This window comes from Lissotriton vulgaris, chromosome 2_1, assembly GCF_964263255.1.
Source record: "Lissotriton vulgaris chromosome 2_1, aLisVul1.2, whole genome shotgun sequence".
NCBI classification, from domain to species: domain Eukaryota; kingdom Metazoa; phylum Chordata; class Amphibia; order Caudata; family Salamandridae; genus Lissotriton; species Lissotriton vulgaris.
This window is the reverse complement of record NC_141687.1, coordinates 2,110,234,963-2,110,258,583: the sequence shown is the minus strand read 5'-3', so window position 1 is coordinate 2,110,258,583 and position 23,621 is coordinate 2,110,234,963. Positions and strand designations below refer to the sequence as shown.

The following is a 23,621-nucleotide window of genomic DNA, read 5'->3' as shown; positions in this document are numbered from 1 at the left end:
GGAGAAAATAGGAAAAATGTCCAATACCTATTTCGGTAACAAATTTTTGTTTTGCTAATTGTGCACCCACTGAGCAACTCAAAGGTAACCATACCTCGGATCTTTTGAATTTTTCTTTCAATTTTTCTTCTTCTTCAGCCATGTCCTCGATCTGTTGATTGAGCTCCACTATTTTCGCTTCTAGCTCTTCAATGCGCCTCTTCAGCTGTTCATTCTTCTCTGCCAGTCCCTTTGCTTGGTTCTCTGCACTGGCTCTCATCTGCCCAGCTAGACTCATCGTACTGGCCAGGGCACTGCTGTTCTGTTGAAAAGAAGTAAGTCACAACAAGTAAGTTTTGTTCTGCAGACTTCTATAATTTCAGGGTAAAATAACTGCTGCTGAAACATATCTCGTTTGTAATTTTTGGCCATACAGCTTCATGTTAAAAAGTTGCATGCAGAAAATTGTGACTACCTGGCAGTAATCTGTAGAGAAAACAAAACTAACGTAAACGTTACACCATCCTTTGCAGCCCTCACTCTTCACAGTTCCCGCATTACCGTACCCATTATTCACCATCACTGTGCCGCCATATTTTTGTTGCTTAAACCACTCGTTCTCCCGCCTCCCCCTACTTGCTTCTTAGAGCTGCATGGATGTTACATGCAGTACTCCAATAAGAAGGGATGTGGAAACAAACAGATACTTTGTACTTCTAGAGAAGAACTGTAGTATGCAGAAATATTGGAAGTTATCAGAAACCTTGTATCAATATCGCAAAAGCTCCCATCTAAAATGAAACTATTAAAAAAAGTGTGCAAATACTAAATATTTACGAGGTTAAAAACTAGAGAGCTCAGAATTTGTAGCGTAAAAAATAATTCCCGGAGTGCGAAAGTAACGGAATCAATGCAGCTCCAGTTTCTTGTATTTCAAGCCTACATAGCCTATGTGAATGCTGAAGGGCAAAAACGGGAGAAAGAATTGCAGACCGTATTAATAGTCACAATAACGTGTTTTGCTATACTATGTTACCACACTTTTTGTGCTGTAAATAAGAGGTGTCACTATTGCGTAATTTATTTCTCGCCAATTGACCAACATTTGAAGGATGGAAGGTTGAGGTGGCCCTTACAATGATACAAACTTATAACCTATAGGTTACCTTTAGAGGCGGACTGGAATTTTTCCACCCAGGCATTTTTCTGGTGGCTGCATTAATAGGGATCAGCTTTCAGAGCAGGATGGGCTGCTGTGACCCAGCCATGGCCCACGGCCTTTTCAAGTCTCTTCATCCTGCTACTGCCGGTTCCGAGAAGCCCTGACTTGACAGTTCAGACTGGACTGTTGCTTTTAGAGCAGGAGTAATGCTGATTGTCATAGGGCTAGGTCTAATTGGAGGTGGCATGATGGGCAAAAACGCTCTGAGCGCCCACTAATAGCTAAACTATTTACATGTAATGCCCTAAGTGGCCAGGGTACGTCTAGACATAGACACCGTGCTCGCTGTGCCCCTGTAACCAAGATGCACCCAACTGAAGAAGCCCAAATAGGCTGGCACAGGTCCTGGGTTGCTTGTGTTCCGGTTCAAAGAGTGCATGTCTTGGCTGGACTGTTGCAAATGGAGCAGAGCCATGGCTGGCATGCAAATGGTTGGTTCTAATATGCAGTGGCATGGTGAACAAATAACTGTTGCAATGCCACCCTGAGTAAATGCCAGTCTTCAGACTATTGGGAAGCTATCCTACCATCACATTTTATTTGTCTGGTATGCTTCCCGCAATGACCAAGGGTATGTCCATACGCGGGTCTGTACTACTAATGGTGGGCAAATAAAACGTGGAGTTGGTGCTACCCTGAGTGACTGTTGGTGGTTTGACTATTTTGAAGCAAGTATTTCTCCCATCACTTTCAGCATGTTCGATTGAACATTTTTGCAAGGGTCGATTATGTTTTCCAAACAGATGACAATCAAGTCGGAGCCGTCTTATAAGAATGATGTGAGAGCACTAATGAGGCCATGGCCATTTACGACCACTTTACATACTTTGTGATCTTGGGAAATAGCTCAGTTCTCTTTATGAGATCTGGTTGATGCAGACCATATTTTAAGTGTCAGGAAATTATAAAGTGAGGAATCATTGGCACAACGCCCATGGCAAGACCAGTCAATTCCATTCGTTCACAAGTAGGCCACTGCTAAACTAGATTTAAGTAGATTTTTACATTTGTCCCAAAAACAGAAAAAAACATTTTAAGTCTGCAGACCTTCTCCAAATGAACACTTCTCATTTAGCACATTGATACAGTGTATTTAGCAAGTTTTTGTTGAACAAGCAAAGTCAGTTTATCTGGGGATTCTGAAGAATGGAACACAGAAAGCAAAAAGTACATTTAAGGTGTACTTGTGAAACCTATAAAGTTATTATGGAGAATAATAATAGCAGATATGATTAGGAGCACAGAAAAAAATGAATGCCACAGCCAGATTAAGTGTTCATAGCATGTAAGCACAGCCGAAACACAATCAGAGTATTACTGCAACAAGGAACCATACTGAGTAAATACAATGTTTTCTCTACTTGCTCTGTTCCACACTGGATCACAGCTGGACATTTATCTGGAAAATAGCTATCAGAATGCAATATATTAGCGGATTCCCAAAAATATGCTTCATCAAGCATGGAGACATCATTCTCTTGGATATATAACCACACCTTTACATCACTCATGTCGCCGAGCTTGGGTTAAAAAAGAGCCACACTCCAGCATCTCTTATGACCGCAATTATCTTCTCTATCCGTATTAGTATAAAATGTCCAAGTTCAAAGTCTTTTCAGGGCATTATATACCAGATGTTACTTTTTTATGAATGTTCTTTCTTTGTTTCAGCTTTCAGCTGAGATTATCTCACACTATCATAAGTCCTTCAAGCACTCATCCTACTTTTACTACTGTCAGATTATGACATTTTGACAGTCTGAGTGATTCTGCTGCGATCGAAATACAATTGTGTAGTCTGCTAATGTCTACCCCATTGAAGGCAGTTTGCTCGCAGATTCCAAATAGATCTTTGGTACTAAATCCACAAGCTCAAAAAACATGATGGAACTCAAGGGTTTTTACAACTAATTCAACAATGTGAAAGAAAAAGGCATGGCCTTCATGGAGGTGTATGATACTCCAAGATGCAACACGGACAAAGTGTAGGAGAATTATTGATGGATAAAAAACAGATAAGCAAGCTACAAAATACGCCTCAGTTGGGGTGCAGAGAACTGAAAAGGAAAGTTGAATGCATTTCAGGAATAGCAGTAAGACAATTACACCATAAGCGGCGGAAACACCCTAAAATGTTTTCTGAAGGTCAAGTCTTCAATAAGTAAGAGGATTAACAGGAGAGTCACTCTGAAAGAGACTTAACACTCTTTATTCAGGTTCCCACCAGCATGTCAGTGAAGTTGTGTTTACATTTAATGTTTTGAAATTTGCAAGAAAATCTTATGTAAAAATACCATGGTCCTCGAGCAGGTTCCAGACATCTCCAACAATGAGGACAATTTAAGGAAAAGGGTACAAGGACACGTCCCCTGGATTTAACTTCCCACATGAATATGGATCAAAAGTTGCTTCTCTTTCAGACACCCTGAAAAAATAACTATTTTCCAGGCAATTAGGAAACGACTCAGGATTACCTTGGTCACACTATTCTGGAGTCAACAACTCATTTGACTCTAGTTCCCTCAACTTCCTGACTCAATCTTCTTCGTAAGGTCTCTGGTTTTCAGACTTAATTGTTCCATTATCAGTTCGCTTTCTTTTAAACTACCCTTTCTCTTTCTGTTGCATTCAGATGTCAATCAATCAATCGCATAGTACTTCTAAAGCATGAATTATCACCCCTAGGGGATACAGGCACTGGGTTGTGGGTATTAGTCATAGAGCCAGGTCTTGAGTCCCTTCTTGAATTTTGTAAGCGACGGTGATGTGCGGAGGAAAAAGGGAAGGTTGTTTCAGAACATGGTGGCGAGGAGGGAGAAGGACTGATTTTCGGTGTGGCAGCGGCGGATACGTGGTATCTGTGTAAGGGTGAGGTGAGCAAAGTGGAGGTTCCTGGTCAGTAGGACAAAATTCAGGCGGTGATTCATGTAAGTGGGTCCTTGGTCATGGGGGCTTTGTAGGTGTCAGTCAGAAGCTTGTACTGGCATCTTTTCTGGATGTAGAGCCAGTGGAGGTCTTTCAGGTGCCGGGTGATATGGGTTCTCTTGGGTAGGTGGAGGATCGGCCTGGCTGCTGAGTTCTGGACTGTATGGAGCCTGCTGATGAGATTGGTGGTGGTGTCTGCCTAGAAAGCGTTGCTCTAGTCCAGCCGGCTGGTGATGAGGGCATGTGTCAAAGTTGTCCTGGTGTTGGTGGGTCACCATTTGAAAATTCTGCGGACCATTTGGAGTGTGGAAACAGGCTGAGCATACAGGGTTAACCCGATTTTTCATGGAGAGTTCGCTGCCCAGGATGATGCAGACGTTGCAGGCGTGGTCTTTCGTTGTGGGGTTGGGTCCGAGTTCTAATGCCCACCAGGAGTCATTCCAGAGAGAGGTGAGTTTGCCGAAGATCAGTACTTTGGTTTTGTCCCTTTTGAGCTTCAGACAGTTGCATATTATCCAATCCTAGACATTCTTCATACAGTCATGAAAATTGGTCTTTTTTCTGGTGAGATCCGCTGAGAGCGAGAGGACAAGTTGGGTGTCATCAGCGTAGGTGATGATGCAAATGTTGCGGATCCAGACGATGTCAGAGTTGGGGCAGTAGTTCTGGAGCTCGCTGGTTTCTGGTGAGTGTTTCTTGAGGAGGGGTAGGACCCCTGCGTTTTATGAAGCATCAGGAAAGATGGCAGTGGCGATGGAGGCCTTCAGGATGGTGGTGAGCTGGTGGCTGATCTGGTCTCTTCCGAGGTTGAAGAGTCAGGGGGAGATGGGTCGGTGGGTGCTTTCAAGTGGATGGAATTCATTAGAACAGTTGTGTCCTGTGTGCTGAGTAGTTCCCATGCGATGAGCTGGTAGTCGGAGGCCGTGAGTATGGGAGATGGAGTGCTGAGGATGTCGGTGGGTTGAGGATCGATGGTACTGTAAATGTTGGTTATCTTGTTTTGAAAGAGGGAGTCACAGAGTTTCTGTGAGGGGGGAAAATTGCATTTTCTGTCGCTGATGGGCAGGTGAACTCTATGATGAACTGACAGGCAGCTGAACTTTATGACAATGGTGAAGAGTCCCTAGGTCTGGTTGGCGCTGGCCTTGATGCAGTGTGTCGGGGCCTCCTTTTTCGCAGCTTTGAGCTGGCGCAATCTTCTTTTAAGGTGTTTGAATCTGCATTTCGACACGCTCAGTTCTGGGGTGTACCAACTGGCTAGTTTGGTGGATCTTTGTGCTTTGGCTGGTTTTGCGGAAGAAATTGGTCAGCGGCTTGGTGATCCAGTCGTTGAAATCCTCTTCTGCCTGGTTCAAGTTGGTGGCAACATTGGGTTGGTTGAGGGTGTCAGTCCATTGTTGCTGGGAGACCTCGGTCTTGCTGCGGAAGGGGGTGCTGTGGTGGTTGGGTGTGGTGCAGGGGGTCAGGCAATGGTGAAGTGTACGTTGTAGTAGTCACACCAGGTGAGCTCTGAGGAGTGGCTGTATCTAAACTCGGTTGCTGGACATGAAGATAGGGTTCAGTGTGTGTCATGCTTTGTGTGTGGGGTCAGTGACCAGCTGTTCGAGGCCGATGTTGCCCATTCGCTCTAAGAGATAGATGGAGTTAGTGTCGGTGGTGTTGTCCAGGTGGAAGTTGAGGTCTCCCAGGAGGACGTGGTCTTCGGAATCTATGGCGAGCTGGGTGATGAATTCTGTGATGGTGTCATGGCGGCCGGCTCGTGGGCCTGGGGGACTGTAAGTGAGGGTTCCTTTGATGGTGGTTTTGTCGTCGGGGTTGAAAGTTCATGAGTTCCATTATCGGAGTGATTTCTTCATGTATGAGGGCGATGCCACCTCCGTGTCTGCTGGTGCAGTCACAGTACTTCATTTGGTAGCCGATGGGTGTTGCGGAGGCGATGTCAGTGGCAATGCAGGGATGAGCCAGGTCTCTGAAGAAGCTTACATTGTGGCGAGGGTAGAGATAGTGTCCCAAACTTCGGTTAAATATTTGCAGAGTGATCTGGCGTTGATCAAGAGAGAGCAGAGTCATTCCAGGGAGGTCACGTGCGGCGAGGATTGTGAGTAAATGGTAATTGCAATGGCAGTGTAGGCTGGCCAGAGGGTGGAGGTGAACTAGCAGCAGATCAGGTGAATGATCCCGCTGAGGAGCAGGGGGAAGAGAGGCAAAAATTGCTGTTGGATCCGGGGTCCACGTCATGAAGATCTTTGGCGGAGTATCTGATGGAGTGCAGTGGGCAAGGGATCCTGGCACAAGGTGCGGTCCAGGCGAAGATGGGCGCAGACAGGCTTGCCTTTGGCATGCCTGTGCAGCGCCTCCATAAGTAGTCCTGGGAGGTTGGAGGGACTGACAGGGAGGCGGGATAGCGGGAGTGAAAAACGGTGAGACAAAGGCGGGAGCAGGCACCAGGAAACTGGGCCAGTAAAAGAGGAAAAGGCACCAGCAGCCAACATACAGAAAAAGTTACCAGTTAACTTAGAGTGAACAGTACAGAATTAACACTACAGTGAACAGAGGAAAAAAATGCAACACACCAAAACCAGTGCGCCTAGCCTGGCAGACAGTGGGATAGAACCAGTGACCAAGGGCTACGAGCAAGGCAGCTGGCTAGAGGAGCTGGACGGCGGTCAGATACTGCTCAGACAGTTTATTTTGATGGTAACAGTCTAAGCCTAAGCCTGTCTAAGCTTCTAAATAAAGTAACAAGGTGTCTACAATGAACTGGAATATTTTCTTAAACAAATCTTGGGGAAGAACATGTTAAAAAAAAAAAGATGTAGGGAGTAATATCTGATTTGGTTCGCTAGGTGGCGCCACTCCAACTGGATGGGGATGGCAGAATTACTTCAGTAAGCAGTCACCCAGATTATCAGCAAAAACAGTGTCATGTCAATAGGCCGTGCAGCTATTTTCCCAATACATGAGAAAATAGCAAGAACGCCCACCTTACCTGCCCCACATCTCCAGAGACTTACAATGACTTGAAACCAGTTCTGCTGATTGCAGACTTCAGTATTACACATTGAGCTAAGACTGTATTTTGTCCTGCTACGCAGAAACGGCCTGTGCCAGGACTCAAGAACACATTGAGTTTCGGTAATGCTAGCCTGTTCAAGTTTGCCACAGCAGAGGTAACCCGTTTTTCTTGTATATGAATTGGCTTAACAAGAAACACTTAATCATACACCAACATTAGATCTATCCCTTTGACCCACCGGTCGAAGTGCATTAAAAAAAATTGGAAACTCTGATCCCGAGTCCAATTATAACAGGGTGAGTGGACGTGGGGGCAGGGACAGAGGCATGGCTAAAAAAGAAAAAATATTTAACTATTTTGTTTCCCATTCACCTTTAGGTAACTGTATATCAAATAATGCACACTATAAATCAAAACTAAACCATTACATGGGAAATTAACAATTTTATGTCATGAAACCTCTAGGAGTTAGTGTGATCACTGCAGATGTCTGTGTGTATAACCTGGAAACCACATAACTGAACCCTGGTTGGTGCAGTGTGAAATAATGACGCGTATTTTAGGTGCTGCGAGGTCCCAGCTTGTATTAGAAAGCAATGTGAATGTACAAGCTACTATTTTAAACTTATTCCCATAAGATCGGCTGCCACAAAATGCACAAAACAATTAAGTTTAGGAAAACAAAAGTGTTTCCAAAATTCTGATTTTAGTAATATACATACGTACCTGGGTCAACATTTTTTTAAACTGGCAATCAAAAGCACGCACTCCATAGCTTAGGTGGTAACACACTTACCAATACCTCTCAAAAAGAATAAATAGTTGCCATCATGAAGCTTCAAGTGACTCCATCAATTACAACAAATGCCGACTTCAAAGCAGCCTTTACATTTCCAGATTATCCAGTTGCACACATTTACATTTGTTTTAGGCAGCAGGCCCGTTGCAAGAAGACTTGTTTGTTGTTTAGTTGTGTGTCCCTTCCTCAGCTTCACAGCACAGGCAAGGCTAGGCTTGGTAATCAATGGCAGCCCTGGCAAAAATGCTCAAAACAGCCCCACTCCTTTCCCCTCGGGTTATCGCTCTCTTTTCATCCATCTATCCATTCTGCCTCTCTCCTCCTCTCCTCTCTTCCTCCTCCCACTCTGATCGCTTTCTCTCCATTTCCCCCTCCTGCCCGGTCTTTCTTGAAGACTCTCCCTGTCTGCTGCAACTAAGGTCTGTCAGCTAAGGAGACTGACAAAGGCATCAGCAGCGGCCCTGAGGTTTCAAAACCTGCTCCAAGACTTCCAGCTCACCGGGGAAATGCCAGATAAAATATAAGGTCTGTCCAGCCCTGAACACAGGAGACTCCCTTCCTTCCACTTCAGCTGAGCCATCTCAACAGTCAAAGTTAACTGTGCTGTACCATCATTAAGAACATAGTTTCAGGAAAAAACCTGCTGTGTTAGGGGAAAACTTGAATGTCTCCCTGCCATACTTTAAATACACTCCCTTACCTCCTCTATCCTTGCTCGGCTTGATTTTTAAGGGTTCATCTGGTCTTCTTACTCAATCCACCTTTCATACTTTCTCTGTCTTCTCTTTCTGAAGCTGTTCTCCAATTCACCTGGGTTGTATACCTACCTCAGCCTTCTGTCTGTGCCCTACTATTCTGTTGCCTCTTTGCACCATCAGTGCTGTCTGCCCGCCATGGTTTAGGGGGCTCCACACTTCTTATACCATCGCTACTGCGGCTCTAGCTGGGCCAAGATTACTGCTTCACTCTTGATGAAGACTATTTAAGTTCTGAGGCCAAAGGTAAATGTTCAAGAATACTTGCAATCTGTCAACATGCCCGTGCCTTCCATGGCTAGTCCCTAGATGAGAATTCGGAAAGACCTGTTAAATTCAACCTAAAAATGCAGCACAGTAAGGTAGGTCTTGATTTGAGCATGCCCAGAGATCAACAGCAGAGCAGCAAAGAAGAGAACGGAAGTCAATGTTGTTTAAGGGGGAAGCACAGTCTTAGCTCCCATTTATTCACCCTTGTATAGCTAAGTTAGGTATTCTTTCCCTTTGCCCATGCTTCAATGGAAACTTAAGTAATGGAGCAGTTAGGTTTGGTTACTTCCTGTTGGGAACGGAAGTCAGTAGTTAGCACACAAGTCAATCCAATGAGATTCTCCCAAGAGACTATCCTCTGAGCCACTCTCAACAATACACTATGCAAGAGTACCCAACTGGTAGATACTGCAGGCGTGTTCACCAGCCTCGCTGCCAGGAGCAAAAATAAACCAAGAACAAGACTAGGATCTTGTGTAACCCAAACACAATGGCTGCCTACAGACTTGTGCAGCTGGGGGCTGCCAGTCGCAAGCAGCTGAGCAGCAATGACATGCTACACCTGAAAGCCCCCCCCCCCTAAACAGAGGAGCGAACTAGGCATCTCCTGACAAATGTTTCACTCCCTAAAAATTAAACTTACTAATGCACACCACACAATAACCCCGGCGACCCAGCATTTCCCAACCGCTTCCTCCCCTTTGCATTCATCACCACGGAAAAATGTAACTTCAAAAGACAATCTGTATGGACTCAAAGCACTCTACCTTCCCCATCTCTTGACATGATGCCCTCGTCCCCCCTTGAGCACTTGCCAAGCAGCCTTTCCCTCGGGCTCTTCTCCTGCCGCCTCGGTGCCTATTCCAATCATGGAGTCCCACTCTGCAACTCTGGGCAAAAGCTTGCTTAATCTCCACAACGGCCCCCACAACGCTAAGGATGCCTGGCCTCCACCCTGGTGGTGCCCAGGAGTGGACGCCTCACAGGGAATGCCAGGATGGGTTCCACAGCGGTATTCGTACAAGCGCCTTGAGACCCTTGCGGGTGAGTAGTGCACTATACAAGTATCAATTTACATTTACAATTTTTACAAAAACGCGCTGTGCAGACTAGGACTAGGACCTCATTTTCGAGCCACTGCATTCATAGGAAAGTGATGACGAAGACCTATAACCATTTAATCATTTCAATAATAAGGATGATAGTTTTGGCTTCAGTAGCAGACACAACACTTAGCCAAGTGCTTAATGCAGTGTTCGGTGCCAATGCCGCATCTTTTAGTCTCAAGGCTCTCTGATGCATCTCTTCTTCCAAACACTTTCACTATAACCTTCACTCTAAAGAGAGAGGTCAAACTGGAGTTATTAACATGCGGTCACAGGAACAAGGAACAAAATGTTCATCAGAACAAAAAAGGCAGGCTGTTCCTTCACAGTTTCACAGCAGTGGCTGTGTGAGGGTCTGCTAAGCACAGGATACATTTCTTTTATTTATGGAGTTATGTATAGTGCAAACTTGACTTGAGGGCATCCGAGCGCTTTACATGGTTTGCATAATAGTAATTATGCAGGTTACATTTGGGGTAGGTAGAAGAACATAGTGGTAGCAGGTAAACAAAATATAGGAAAAGCATGAGGATAGGTTGCCGATACAGCTTTGAGGTAGTTATAGCACACGTATAGGTATTGTTTTACAGTGTATAGGAGCAGTTGCGTAGATTAGACGAGGGATAAGTAGAAATACATAGTAACCATACTGAAACAAAGTTACGATGTACAGTAAAATGGATGGATAATATAGTTAGGGGGTAGATAGGGAGGGTCCTCATGGAAGGCGGGCGATTGGAAGCACAGTCTTCCTCGAGGTATTGGTGCTGAGGTGTAATTAAGGTGTGTGGGGGGGAGGGGGAAACAAGCCAGTAGGATGCTACTAGGGAGGGGGATCCAAGTATTTGTTGAAAAGAAGGTATTTCAGTTTCTTCTTGAAGTGGGGGAAAGACTGATTGTTGCTCAAGTGTTGGGGTAGTACGTTCCAGATTCTGTGAGCATTCCCAGAGAAGCAGCGGATGCAAGGTTCCTCTTTCTTAAATTTTGGTGGAATAACGAGTAGACTGTTTGAGCTTCGCGAAGGTCTCTTTTGTCCGGCTTTTGATAATTTGTTGGAGTGGTAGATTTGTTTATCTTTGTAGAGAGCTTTGGAGGTTACGCATGCAGTTTGTAGTATATTGCCTCGACTAGAAGCCAGTTGAGCTGCTTGACAATGGGAGTGATGTGGTCATAGCGCCTTTCCCCCATAAGAAGCGTGGCTGCTGAATGGAGTGTTACTTTCAAAGGGGCTAAGTATGTTTTTGGGGCAGCCGTAATCATAGTGTTACCATAGTCCAGCTTGGAGAGGAGCAGGGCTTGCTCCACAATCTTTAGGTCTTCGGTGGGTTTGAAAATTTTTTTTTTTAGGTGTAGGAGGCCCTGTTCATAGAGACATTAATATGCTCTTTCATGCTTAAGTGACTGTCAAGTGTGATCCCCAGGGATTTAAGAAAGTTTGATATGGACACTTTGCAGTTTAGTTAGACACTAACACATCCCCTGGACATCCGCTACATATACCTTCTTTCACTTTTCACACTAACTCCCCCACTGTTTCTTAATATTGAAAATGACCTAACACATATTTCTCTCTCTGTGTTTAATATCACAAAATCTGCTACTAAATATGCTGCACTCCCTCTGTTCCTCCCCACCATGCTCCCATTGCACGACCAAGCAAACAGAAGGAAAAATGTGTCACAACAATGTATACAAATGCTGCTGGTTTACTTTCTGATGCAGTCACATGCATATTGGGTATTATATGAACAACATATCTTGTAATACAGGTCAACAAATAATTATGAGTAGTAATTTCTAATACTGGGTGAGCTCCTAATGTATGGATGGTTGCAATTTACCTATATAGTTGACTCCAACGGAATGATCTCATAATTATACCACTATTTTGAATATATTCTCTTAATTTTTTTACTTGGATTATACTTACGGGAACCGACGTGGTTTTTCTCAGTGGTTTGTGATGGAAATATCAGTAGCTTTGTTATCACATGTATGAATACTTTGTGCATGTCCTGAAGAAGTCCATTGGACTGGACGAAACACGTTGGCTGTTCTTTACTACATAACGCATGTCACGTCTGAACCATTTGTGAATAAAAAAGAAGATTTGGAAAATACATCTCTGAAATTGAATTTGATTTCTTTGTACTACTGTTTAATATTTAAGCATTTATTGGTGCACCGGTTGATTTTTGTTTCAAAATTGCATAGTCCGGTTATGTTCACACATTGACAGTGGGTGCTAGTATTGTGTGCACATAGACGTACTTAGGAAATTTCCTTCATTATAAAAACCTTGGGGATAGGTGCAAGTCTTGGTAGAGGTTTCACTGTTGTGCTTTTTTATCACTGTTTGCAGTACTCACTCCTCTACTCATATCAACTTAATTTGTCAATGTGAACGTAGGTTCGGTGACTGTCAGGGGTTCCATAGAGGGGCATGCTTTTTTGGAGCAGACGGTCAGTATTTTTTGGAACTTCGCTTTCTCAGAATAGTTGCATACAGATTGAACACTGTATGCAATGAGAGCTTCCTCTATATCTATGGTCTATTGTTAATGTGCGCTATGCTACCAATGTAGTCTATGGTAGAGGGTCAATATTGCACATAACATATGCTGGCTGCACTTAAGAGAGTTAAACCTGTGAAGACATTAATGATCCTTCATATTATTCTGAGCTATTTTGCACTTACTTTTAGGCCTCTAATACCATACAGGTTTAGAGTAATGTGTACAAAGAAGCATGGATGATGTCATCAGTGTTGTGCTATCAATGGTGTCATTTGAGTTATCAGTGATGTCATAAATGATGTCATAGAACAAGTCATTAGTGAGGTCATATGTGAAGTCACGAGCAGTGCATGGCAGAGAAATTCACCAGCTGTAGTTAGCAGGGCTAACTATAACTTTCATCCCCTTTTTTTTGTACAAAACATTAATGTGGTCACTGACAAATTCACCTAACTGTAACATTACGCTACCTTTTTTTTTAGTGAATTGCTAAGGTTTAACAAAAAACAAAAAAAATCGTTATCACACCAAACTATATATAAAGTTACATTAACCTTAGTTTTTTTCTGAGAAGATCTATTTTTTTTAATGTAAAGTAATATTAAATTACAATACGTAAATCCAACCCCCTACCTGTGGCCAGTCTCTGTGGCCAACCACCTCAAAGGCAGCCAGTACCACACTGGCCAAAGCCTTTGGCTGTGCGCGGCAGGGGTTTGGCCACGGGGCGTGGACCTAGGGACCCCATACCCCTGGGCCTATTTTCTTTTTTTTTTTAAGGGGGGGCACGTGGCCCCCTCCCCATGCCTCATTAGGCCCCCTGGGGACCCCATCCCCAGGGCCTAATTTATTTTAAAGGACGAAAGGGGCTGTGCAAACCCATATCTCCCCTCCAGACAATTTTGGCCCAGGGTCACCATACCCTGGGACCCTCTACCAAGTAAGGTGGGTGCCCACCCAGGGCACTAACCATACTGCTGTTTGGGATTCCAGAGGCAGTCCCTAGGCCCCAGGGCATCAGTCGACTCACCGCATACAGTGTGAGTTGGCATTGCTCCTGCCCACAGGGAGCAGCTCCTAATGCTGCTCCCTACGGGAGTGAGCAGTAGTTTGAACTGTTTCCCTACACACATCAGCGCAGGCAGGGAAACCAAAAAAAATCTGCTCCCAGTTTGTGGGAGCATTCTAGAAGGTCCGGCCCGCTGGGAGCAGACACCTAAGCGGGTTTCTGCCCCCTGGTTTACTGAAGTGCTGTCGGCTTCTCGACGGCAGTGTAAGGTTGCTGAAAGAGCCTGGCGCTCACGGTATGACCCTGTGGCAGGGCTTGCCTATAGGACTGTGGTTAAAGCCTATCATCGGGATATCCTCCTGGAGAAAAAAGGCTATTTCGCAAGGAGGATAGAGGCCGCTTCTAATTCCTGTAAGGAGATCTTTACAATCGTCAGGGAATTCACGGCCCCCCGATCTAACGCGACCCAGGCTGTCCCTTCGGAGTCCTGGGCTTCCGACCTTGCAAATTTCTTTACCAACAAGATAAAATTGATCCAAGACTCCTTCTCTCTGGTGGCGACTGCAGTTTCGGCCAGCCCCGAAGACGGATTAGTTTTACTGGCCCCTTTGGGTCCAGTTTTGGCCGCTTTTCCATCGATCTCAGCCCCTGCTTTATTGGCACTTACGGGCAATCTCAAATCTGGGTCGCCTCTTGACCCATGCCCGGCCAAATTCCTGGCAAAAATGGCAAAAGTTATAAATCCACTGGCGAACCCACTCTTGAACCTCTCTCTAAGTCAGGGAGTGGTCCCGCTGGCCTGGAAGCAGGCAATGGTCATTCCTTTGCTTAAGAAGCCTGGTCTTGATCCGGAAGTCTTGGACAATTACAGGCCTATCTCTCTCCTCCCTGCGCTTACGAAAATTCTGGAGAAGCATGTGCATATGGTGCTTTCTAACTTTTTAGAATCCCATAATATACTGCACGCTACTCAATCTGGCTTCCTCCCCAATCTAAGCACCGAGATGGCGCTTTTGGAGGTGTCTGAAGCCATAAAAGAGGTACTTGACTCCGGGGGCAAAGCCATGCTTGTCATGTTGGATCTGTCGGCGGCCTTTGACACCGTCCCCCATGAGGGTCTTCTCGCCAGACTCTACGAGTTCGGTCTGAGGGGGACGGTGCTCAGCTGGTTTAGATAATTTCTGGCTGGTCGTCGACAAACGGTCTGGGCCTCTCCTAACTCGGCCGTGATGCCGCCTCTGGGAGTCAGAGTTCCGCAGGGTTCTTTGTTGAGCCCGACTCTTAACATCTTTATGACCCCTTTGGCGGCATTGGCGGAGTCCTTTGGGGCCCAGATCGTATCTTATGCCGATGACACCCAGCTCCTCTTTTCGTGTAAGAAAGGAGGAGATTTTGATGGAGAGTATCCGGGAATGCATTGGGGCTGTTTTTAAATGGTTCCAGCTGAACAGCCTCAAGTGCAACTCAAATAAATCTGAGGTACTCTTCTTCGGCTGTCCATCGGATCCGGATTGGCAGGCATGGTGGCCTGTTAATATGTTCTCCCCGTCCTGTTCGTCCCAGCTGGCTAAGAACTTGGGAGTCAAGATGGACAAGGGTCTGACGTTGAGATCTCAGATCCTTGGTTTAACAGGAACATGTTTTGGTCTTCTCAAGATGCTCCGGAAGTTTCTGCCTCTACTCTCGGAGGAGCATAGGGAGATGACAGTGCAGGCCTTGATTGGCTCAAGATTGGATTATTCCAACGTCCTCTATTTGGGCCTGCCGGAATATCTATTGCAGCGGCTGCAAGTTATCCAGAACGCGGCCGCGAGGGCCATTTATGGCCTAAATAGGCGAGCCAGTGCCGCTGACCTCTTGCAGTCGCTCCATTGGCTGCCTATCCGGAAGCGGATTGCCTTCAAGGCCTTGACTTTGTCCTACAAAGCTCTTCATGCTGTGGGAGCAAAGTATCTCCAAAGGAGACTCGCCTTCTACCACCCGGCTCGATCATTAAGATCTGAATCCTTGTTTCTTGCGGTGGTTCCGCGAGTAAAAAGGGCCCGCATTGGAGGCCGCTCCTTTGGGTTGCTGGCGCCACAGTTGTGAAACACTTTGCCTTTGGCGTTACGTGGCGCCACTAATCAGCTTACCTTTAGGAAGGGCCTTAAAACCTGGCTTTTTGCCCTTTAGGCTATTTTCCCTGTTTATCTGTTTCTTTTGATCTGTTTTTATATCACTGTGTTGTGTTATTCTGCTACAGGTTCTCAATAAAAGCGCCGGGACACTCTTTTTGAGTAGCCGTGCGCTATATAAGACAACATATAACATAACATAACATAACATGGTGTTGGCTTCCCCAAATGTTTGAAAATGCTCCTGCCAAGTGAGAGCAAACCGGTTTCTCTGCTAGTGCGTGCAGTGATATCACTATGTTCCGGGGTGAGCTCCCTGGGACATAGTATCTGAGCCGCCGCCCGTCTTAAAGTAATCTGCCCCAGGGGTGTGCTCCCTTCTGGCTTTTGAGGCTCGTGGAGGGTCGCCCTACAGCCCCACTCCCCATAAAAAGGAATTTTTACCCTGGGGTGGGATCCCTAGAAATGCAGAGAGAGGGCAATGCAATCCCCTTACCTTCTTGAACTCCGCGCCAGTGGTGGGATCTCCAAGGTATAAGGTAATTATATGCAGCTTAGCCACCATTTTGGTTTTTTTTTCCGATCCGCTAAAGTCTCATATATTGGCTGCATTTTTTGCAGTTTTCTTTTCTTTTAGGTCCTAGGTGGGAGTGATGCCCCTCTGGATCCCACTATTGGGCCTAGGGGGTCCGGATATCCTGCCCCCTTATATAATTTTTTTTCTAAGTTCAGGACAGGGGACTAACTCCCCGAGTCCAGTAATGGCTGCCAGACACATGTCATTCATGCTGTTGACAGCCAATCAGAGAGCTTGCTCTTGAGGGAATCTGACTCCCATGGTAGCGAGGTGGCTAAAAAGAAATAAAGCTCCTTGGGTCATCCAGTATGCTCTATTATTAAATTGCCGCTCCCGGGCGAGTCTCTCCCTGCCAAATTTGGTGTAATTCAGTTCAGCAGTTTTTGCTGTAGGCCATCTGAAAGAACTATGAGAAATGCATGGAGATTTAGCATTTTGGGGCCCCACTTTTTTCTCAGCCCCGCTTGATTGTCAATAGGTGCTTATTACAAAAGACATCCCTGTGATACAGGACAATACACAAAGACCTCATCTAATGCACTAGAGCTTTCAGGATATGCGTTAACCACTTTCAAATGAGAAGGAAAAGATGGGACCAGCAGGTGTCTGGCCTCTTCATTTTAGTCTCTTTTTTATTTTTTATTAAATGGCAGTTTTTATTACTTGAATTGTTACCGCTTCCTTTATTTTCGACATGCAGTACCTAAGAAGAAGCTGGTTAGAATGCTTTGAAATCTTCTGTGTTAAACCTGCTACAATAAGAATTAAACTAACTTGGTAGTTCTGTTCAGGTTTAAATGGCTTAGCTGCTTATGATAGTTGTTCTCCATCCAAGTTGAAACTTACCACACCAGAAAGACCACAAAAACCATATATGACTTTAGTCTCTTTTTAATGCAAAAAAACTAGGTCCTTTATACTCTTGTGGTGATGTGAACCTGCTCCTCTAAGGTGACTGAGAAGCGCGTTGAGGTGGTAACTATCTAAAGGAACACCACAGGTGTCTCTGAGAAGCAACGGATCTGAGGGCACATATGTCCGTAGAATTGGGGCCCATTCAAAATGCTTCAAAAAGAGCTAAAGGGGATCCTGCTGGACAAAAGAAAAATACCAAGAAAAGAATATGTATGCACATGATCAGACACTTTTGTCCTTTACCAAGCATCGTAGTACACCCCTCCCACCTATTTAGACTGGCTACTGTGGGGAAATTATTCTTCCAGTACAAGACTCCCCCACCCCCATGCAGAATGATCAGCACATATGCCCTGGAAAAAAACACAATCCTGGCTGATCTAAGAAAGATCATATGTTCGTTAAATGATGGATCTGGGAGGGTTGGGGGCGGGGGGGGGAGGGGCAGTGTCTCCTCTTGTTCCATGGCCAACTACTCCAGACAATGTGGTCCAAAAAAAAAATATATATATATATATATATTTTTTTTTTCATTACACTAGGCTTCCTACGCACTGCTATATATCAATGGAATATATATGGACTGCATAGCCCCCTGAAATTTGAGAAAAGCCTTCCTTATTGAGCTTCAGAAAAGCTGATAAAACTTCTCTATTTGATGCTGTGTAGTTCCTATAAGTCTTGTTTAGCCAGTCTCCGTGGCCTTGCTGAGAGGAGTCATACCTTATTTATTGGCCTACGAGCACCTGGTTTGTGTTGTGCACCATGCAAATAAACACATTGGTGCTGCATAATATCATTCATCGTGTACTTGTTTTCATAATGTCAGTAGGACCACACTGCTAAAGTTGCTGCACATCACGGCACCGCAGGAAGCACTAGAGGGAAGTCACGGGGAGTTCAGTATGCCAAGCCGGTTTCAGGGTTTTGGCTGGCCCGCATCTTCCGTCCTGTATAGCACTGGCCAGGCACTGAAGAACAAAGGACAATTATGGGCCTTCTGATCGCACAGTGCGGGCTGCCAATGCCCATTCATGTGTGCCTCTGCCCTTCCTATGCCATGGCAGCGGTCCAGGCAAAATTTGTAAGTCTGTTTTGAAAGAGAGGCAAATATCACGTTGCAAGGTTTTATTAAAGAGCATTAGTGCAGACAAAAGAGGCAAATAAAAAGATGAAACCAAGATACAGAAGCAGCAGTAGAAAAGGCTTTGTTGCTTTCTGGTTTATATAAAGAATGGTTATGTTATGCGGAAATGTGTGGGTTCTCTACGATATCCGTCTTTTGGGGGGTGGTGTCTATTAACTTCCAAATATGCTTTTCTCTTGCACGAGACAATACTCGCACCTAATTAGTAGGCACTTCACTGGTGGCGGTGTTTGGTTTCACTTCATCTGTTTCACGGGGGGTTTGGGAGGCAGCCGAAAACCGCGGAGGGGGTGGGGCCAGATGGGCGCTGCCGTTTTGTGGCCTTGGGCTACTTTGGGACTAGCCCAAATGTAGCCCAAATTGGTAAAAATAGCCCAAACTATTTAGGGGTTGCGAGCGCTTGCCCAGCCACCATTTTAGGTTCTGGTGACCTGGAAGCGCTGTAGTCAGGTTTTTTTGTCAGGTGTGAGGTGTGTTTTTGGGTAGGTGATGACCATAGGTAGTTGCGGTGTTCCCGGAGTTATATCGAGCTGTTGTGGTGCCTACTCGTTATGGCCGGTGAGGACTATAGACTACTGGAGGCCATCCGCCTCCTCAGTGAGGCCAGTCGGATGGACCTCCTTGTGCATGGGCCACCGATGGCATCGGGCACCGTGAGGCGCACGTCTGAGGGTGCGGCGTCCGCCGTGGTGGCTTGCTCACCACCCCGCAAAGTAGCAAAAGCTAAGGTGAGTTCACAACCGTGCGGGATCCAGGAGCGCGGCCCTGGGGGTGCGGTAGGCAGGGGGGGGTCAGCGAGGGGTGAAGAGAGTTTGGAGGTAGGCGCAAAGAAGGCCCGGCGGGGGTGCGCGTCGCATGTCTCCCTGTCAAGGCCGCTAAAGAAGTCCGGCCGCTCCGGAGGGCGGGGAGCGGCCAGGGTAGTGCAGGGCATGGGGGCACACAGACAGGTGCCGGTAGAGGAGGCCCAGGCGTTCGCGTTTGGGCCTTTCAAGAATGTGCAGCCAGCGAGGGGGGTGCGCATCTCGCTCACCCACGCATCCTGCAAGTGAGGACAGGGCCACTCCCGAGCAAAGAGAGCGGCCCCTAAAGGGGGCATTGGCAGCAGGGCCCTGATTGGAGGGGGTAGTGTGAGCGTGCAGTGGGATGTTCTTTCTGGGCAGGGGCTTGAGGCTTTCGAGCACAGGCAGGCTGGTGCTAAGGGGCCTTGCGGGAGATGAGGCAGGAGGCGTGGGGGGCTTAGAGTATGGGGAGAGGGGTTAGAGGGGGGACGGCAGGTCAAAGGCAGGCAGCAGGTTGAGATGCAGGAAGGGGAGACTGGGGCCTGGAGTGAGGGTGCGGAGGGCATTTCCCCCTTGTTGATAGAGTCCGAATGGAGTGAGAGGGATTGGGAGGGGATGGATGTATTTCACTCATGGACGGAGAGGGTCAGGGACGCCCACGGGGAGGGCAGGGTAGTGGGGGGGGCGGGGTGGGTTGTTTCACCCCGCCCCGGTTTGGGGTGTTGGTGGTGTGACAGAGGGCGAGTGGCAAGTGGAGGGAGTAAGGGGGGCTGGGGGAGAGAGGAGGCTCCCCTTGAGGGAAGGGGTTTTAGCTTGGAGCAATGAGGAGGGGGACGGGGAGGACGAGGATGAATGGGTTGACCTCCGCGCTGTGGGTAGGGCATGGGCAGCTAGCACTTTGGAGGTAGGTGTGCGGCAGAGTGTTTCAGGTAGGGGTTGGAGTTTGGCTCCCAGCACACCAGTCCTTCCATTTATTTTGCAGGAGGCAGAGCGACGCGGGGCTCCAGTCTTGGCAGGGCTGGGAATGGCCCATTAGCGCTAAGGAGAAGGGAGGGTTGAGCCTCGGGCGGCGTGCCCGGTACCAGCGGGGGATCCCGTTGAGGGATCCCGTTGAGGCTGGCAGAAGCAGGCCCACAGCGGGTTTGCTGGCCCCTACAACCACGGGGCCGCTACGGCCTGGCGACCCACATCGGAGGTGGAGCGACATGAAAGTTGTTTTTAATGTTGCTAAGAGGGTGCAGTCGGCGCCGCCGGCTGGGAGAGCTGGTTGTTCCAAGGATGTTGATTTAGTTTATGATGAAGATAGTATGGAATAAGGGGAGTTGAGAGACGGAGAGGGTGAGGGGGGGCCGAGTAATGTTGTCACTAGTGCATTGCAGGTGTCACGGCGCAAGGAGAGTTCACGGGTTGGACATCGTGATTGCAGGACAGGTCGGCCCCCATGGAGAGGAGGAGCAGAGATCGGCGTACAGCGTCCTTGGCTCCAGGTAAACGGTCGGCCGGTGCGGCCCCTTTTATGGTGTCGGTGGAGGCAGGGGTGGGCGACTTGGGGGTAGGTTACAGAAGGGGACGTGCGTGGCTGACGTGGGGGTAGGAAATGACAAAGTGCGGGATGGTGCGGCCTGGGTAAGGGGCCAGGGGACGCGGTGAAGGTTGTTGGAGGCAAGGACGTCACAGGTGTGGGCCCGGGTAAGGGGCCAGGCGACACAGCGAGTAAGGGGTCGGGGGAGACACACCAGGACGCGACACAACGGAGGAATCAGGTGTGAAGGTGGAGAGTAAGGAATTGAAGATAAAACGCTTGCCATATATGGGTGTCACAAAACCGTTGGGTGCGCATCTGATGTTGGTTACTAAGGAACGTATATGAAAGGGGGAGTATGTGGAGCTATTGAAACTCCTGCATCGGGAAGTTAGATCGAAGGAAGGGTCAAAGGAGGAGAAGCTACAAAAGAGGCTGAAGGTGCCGCTGACCATAGAGAATAGGACGGCGGCTTTCCACATTTATGCTAGCGTATATTGTGAGAAATTGCCCGAATGGTCAGTAGCCATGTTTAAATACATGGATGTCATTTGGAAGGCCCAGATTACGGGTGGGAGCTATGCCTGGGCCCAATATGACGAAGAGTTCAGGGCTCGTACGGCATGGGACCCGGAGGCAAAATGGGGCGAGCTGGACACAGATTTGTGGCAGCACACCATGGGGTTAGCGGGCTCGGGAAAAAACATATTTACGGCCAGCGGGCTTCCCATAGTGTATTAGCCCTTTCAAGGCCGCCCCACCCGAGATGGGGTTGGGGCGTGGTTAGGGGGCAGAGAGGATCCAAAGGGACCTGTTGGGATAAAAATAAGGGGAATGCACCAGAGAATTCGATTCCGGCATGAGTGTTCAGGCTGTGGAAAGAGTGGGCATGCCTTGGTTAAGTGCTGGGGTGCTCAAGGTCTCTTACACTGGTTAGGGTCGGCAGATTGGCCGCAGCCCTGTGGGAATATCCAGACTGGGGGGCTGTAGAGCAGCTGTGGGTGGGGTTTCTGGAAGGGTTTAGATTAGGTTACGACAGACCGAGGACGAGGCGTTGGGCTGACAATTTGAAGTCGGCAAATGAGCACCCGGAGGTGGTGCAGGAAAAGCTGGACAAGGAGGTTGGTGAGAACCGCATGGTCTGACCCTTTGAGGATTGGCCCATGGTTTATTTGATAGTGTCCCCCATGTTCCCCATTGGGGTAGTGCCAAAAAAGGAGAGGGGGCAATTTCGCCTCATACAACATTTGTCGTGGCCCGAAGGTGGCTCTGCAAACAATTTTATTGATGAGCGAGAGACCACGATGTCATATTCATCAGTTGACGCAGCCATGTCCCTGATGGTGACCGCGGGCGCAACAGCGTAGATGGCAAAATGCGACATCAAGTCGGCTTTCCGGTTGCTTCCAGTCCACCCGGATGATTGGGGGTTACTGGGGATCCAGTTTAACGGCCGCTGGTACGAGGACAAAGCACTGCCGATGGGCTGCTCAAAGTCTTGCGCACGGTTCGAATGTTTCAGTACGTTCCTACAATGGTTGTTCACGGAAAGGACTGGTCACCAAGGTGTAACGCACTACCCGGATGACTTTTTCTTTGTGGGCACCCCAGGCTCCACGGACTGCCAGGATGCGCTGCACAGGTTCCAAGAGATCATGGGCGATTTGGGTGTGCCGTTGGCACCGGAGAAGACAGTAGGGCCGTGTGTGGCGCCGTCATTCTTAGGAATTGAACTGGACTCTGGGAAGATGGAAGCCCGTTTGCAAGAGGATAAGCAGCAGCAGATGTTGGAGCTACTAGAGAGTATGTTTGCACGACACAAAGTCGCGGTGTTGGACATACAGGTGCTGTTGGGTCACCTGCATTTTGCATGCAGAGTGGTGTGAGTGGGACTGACTTTCTGTAGGCGACTGGGCAGGGCATTGGTGGGGCGAAAGCCACCGCATCATCACGTGCAGCTGTCAGCGGGAATGCAGGAAGACTTGCGGACAGTGCCGATTCTAGGCCTTCTGAGGCCCTGGGCGAAAGGGAAGATGTGAGGCCCCTCTAAGTGACATCACAGAAAGTGTCTTCACAAATTAATTGGTGAGAACGTACGGCAAATCACCAACTACCACTCAATTAACTATACTCACGGCTCAGCATACGTGCTTCTCGAAGCAACATTTCAGCACAGTATGGCTCAGGTGCGAGCTTTATAAAACGCTCTGCGTCCTGAAATGCAACCCGCGTGTGCTATTGTATATACATCACTGTGCCAAACAGCTAGCAATTACTGTGCCAAGTAGCTAGCATTGGAAAATAAATGGTCCTTTTGCCAGTAAAGAACTGGATAGAATCTGTATATCCCTGCCCAAGTCATGCACTTTTCCAAAGATTACCAGCACATAAACGTACACTGATCCCTGCTTTGTAGCCCATGGACCAACAGATTGTAAGAGTCTGTTTTCCACTTTTGAAAGGGCACATGAGTTCCCCGGGAGGCTCTGGCACCAGAATACATATGTCTATCAAAAAAAAAAACCGAAACATTTTAAATATCATGATAAAGAAACTATGAATTGACAAACCAAGTAGGCTTGCATATTGGCAAATGTACACATAAAACATGAAAAAAATTGGCACAAGCACACAAAGCACGCCGTTATTGGCACATGCACACATAAAGCACACACATATGCACAGACACACCAAAACACACACACACAGAATTTTTCTCAAGAGCCTAAAGACACACATTCATTAATGCACACACCCCAACAGTCACACATAATACTATACAGCTGAAGGCTCAGGGTGATGTGCCTCGGGGTGGTACTGAGTGATGCAACTCAGGCCACCACTAATTGATACGCCTCCATAGGACACTCACTGCTGTGCATCTGGGAAGCAGGATAACATTTGAGGGATAAAAGGCTATTTGGCTAAGGAGGGCCTACAATGATGCGAACCAGAGGGCAAAGAGTTATG

General features: G+C 47.2%; 1 protein-coding gene across 2 annotated transcripts in view; it reads right to left on the bottom strand.

Annotated features, from left to right (window-relative positions):
• Nucleotides 1–23,621, bottom strand: part of CGNL1 (cingulin like 1) — a 579,392-nt gene that overhangs the window by 199,211 nt on the left and 356,560 nt on the right. For both annotated transcript variants that reach the window (XM_086958373.1, XM_086958374.1), the window contains exon 9: nt 95–301. In XM_086958373.1, the coding sequence (XP_086814499.1) occupies nt 95–301 (207 nt within the window). The remainder of the gene's footprint in view (nt 1–94; nt 302–23,621) is intronic.